The sequence below is a fragment of the Bison bison genome, unplaced genomic scaffold (assembly GCF_000754665.1).
Source record: "Bison bison bison isolate TAMUID 2011002044 unplaced genomic scaffold, Bison_UMD1.0 scf7180017858560, whole genome shotgun sequence".
Taxonomy (NCBI): Eukaryota; Metazoa; Chordata; class Mammalia; order Artiodactyla; family Bovidae; genus Bison; species Bison bison.
Window position 1 is genome coordinate 21,977 of NW_011489132.1, and position 330 is coordinate 22,306.

The following is a 330-nucleotide window of genomic DNA, read 5'->3' on the forward strand; positions in this document are numbered from 1 at the left end:
CGGGGATGGCTCTAGCCATCAGGGCGCCCGCGCCCCAGGCCCACGCGCCGTGCCTGCCCTCACCTCCTTGGTGCTCTTCTGCACCCTTATCTCCATGTCATACTTCTCCTCCTCGGCCGCGTCGATCTTGGCGTGCAGCTGCCTGCAGAGCTCCTGGCGGCGGAGGTCGCGGGTGGGTGGGCAGGCGACCCCATGCTTGGCATCCACCCGCCCTGACCACCCCGCTCGTCCTCCCGACCCAGGGGGAGGCCGGGCCAGGCCGGGGACGGGGCCCACGATGCGGGGGGCCCTGGGTACCTGCACTTCAGACATGGAGCCGGGCAGGTGCAA

The 330-nt window shown here is 71.2% G+C and overlaps 1 protein-coding gene across 1 annotated transcript in view; it reads right to left on the reverse strand.

Moving 5' to 3' along the window:
• The window catches only part of LOC104979801 (troponin I, fast skeletal muscle-like), a gene marked incomplete at its 5' end in the record, with an annotated part of 1,133 nt that extends 803 nt beyond the window's left edge, over window positions 1-330 (reverse strand). The window contains 2 exons of the mRNA XM_010828333.1: window positions 45-153; window positions 298-330. Coding sequence (XP_010826635.1) covers window positions 45-153; window positions 298-330 — 142 coding nt within the window. The remainder of the gene's footprint in view (window positions 1-44; window positions 154-297) is intronic.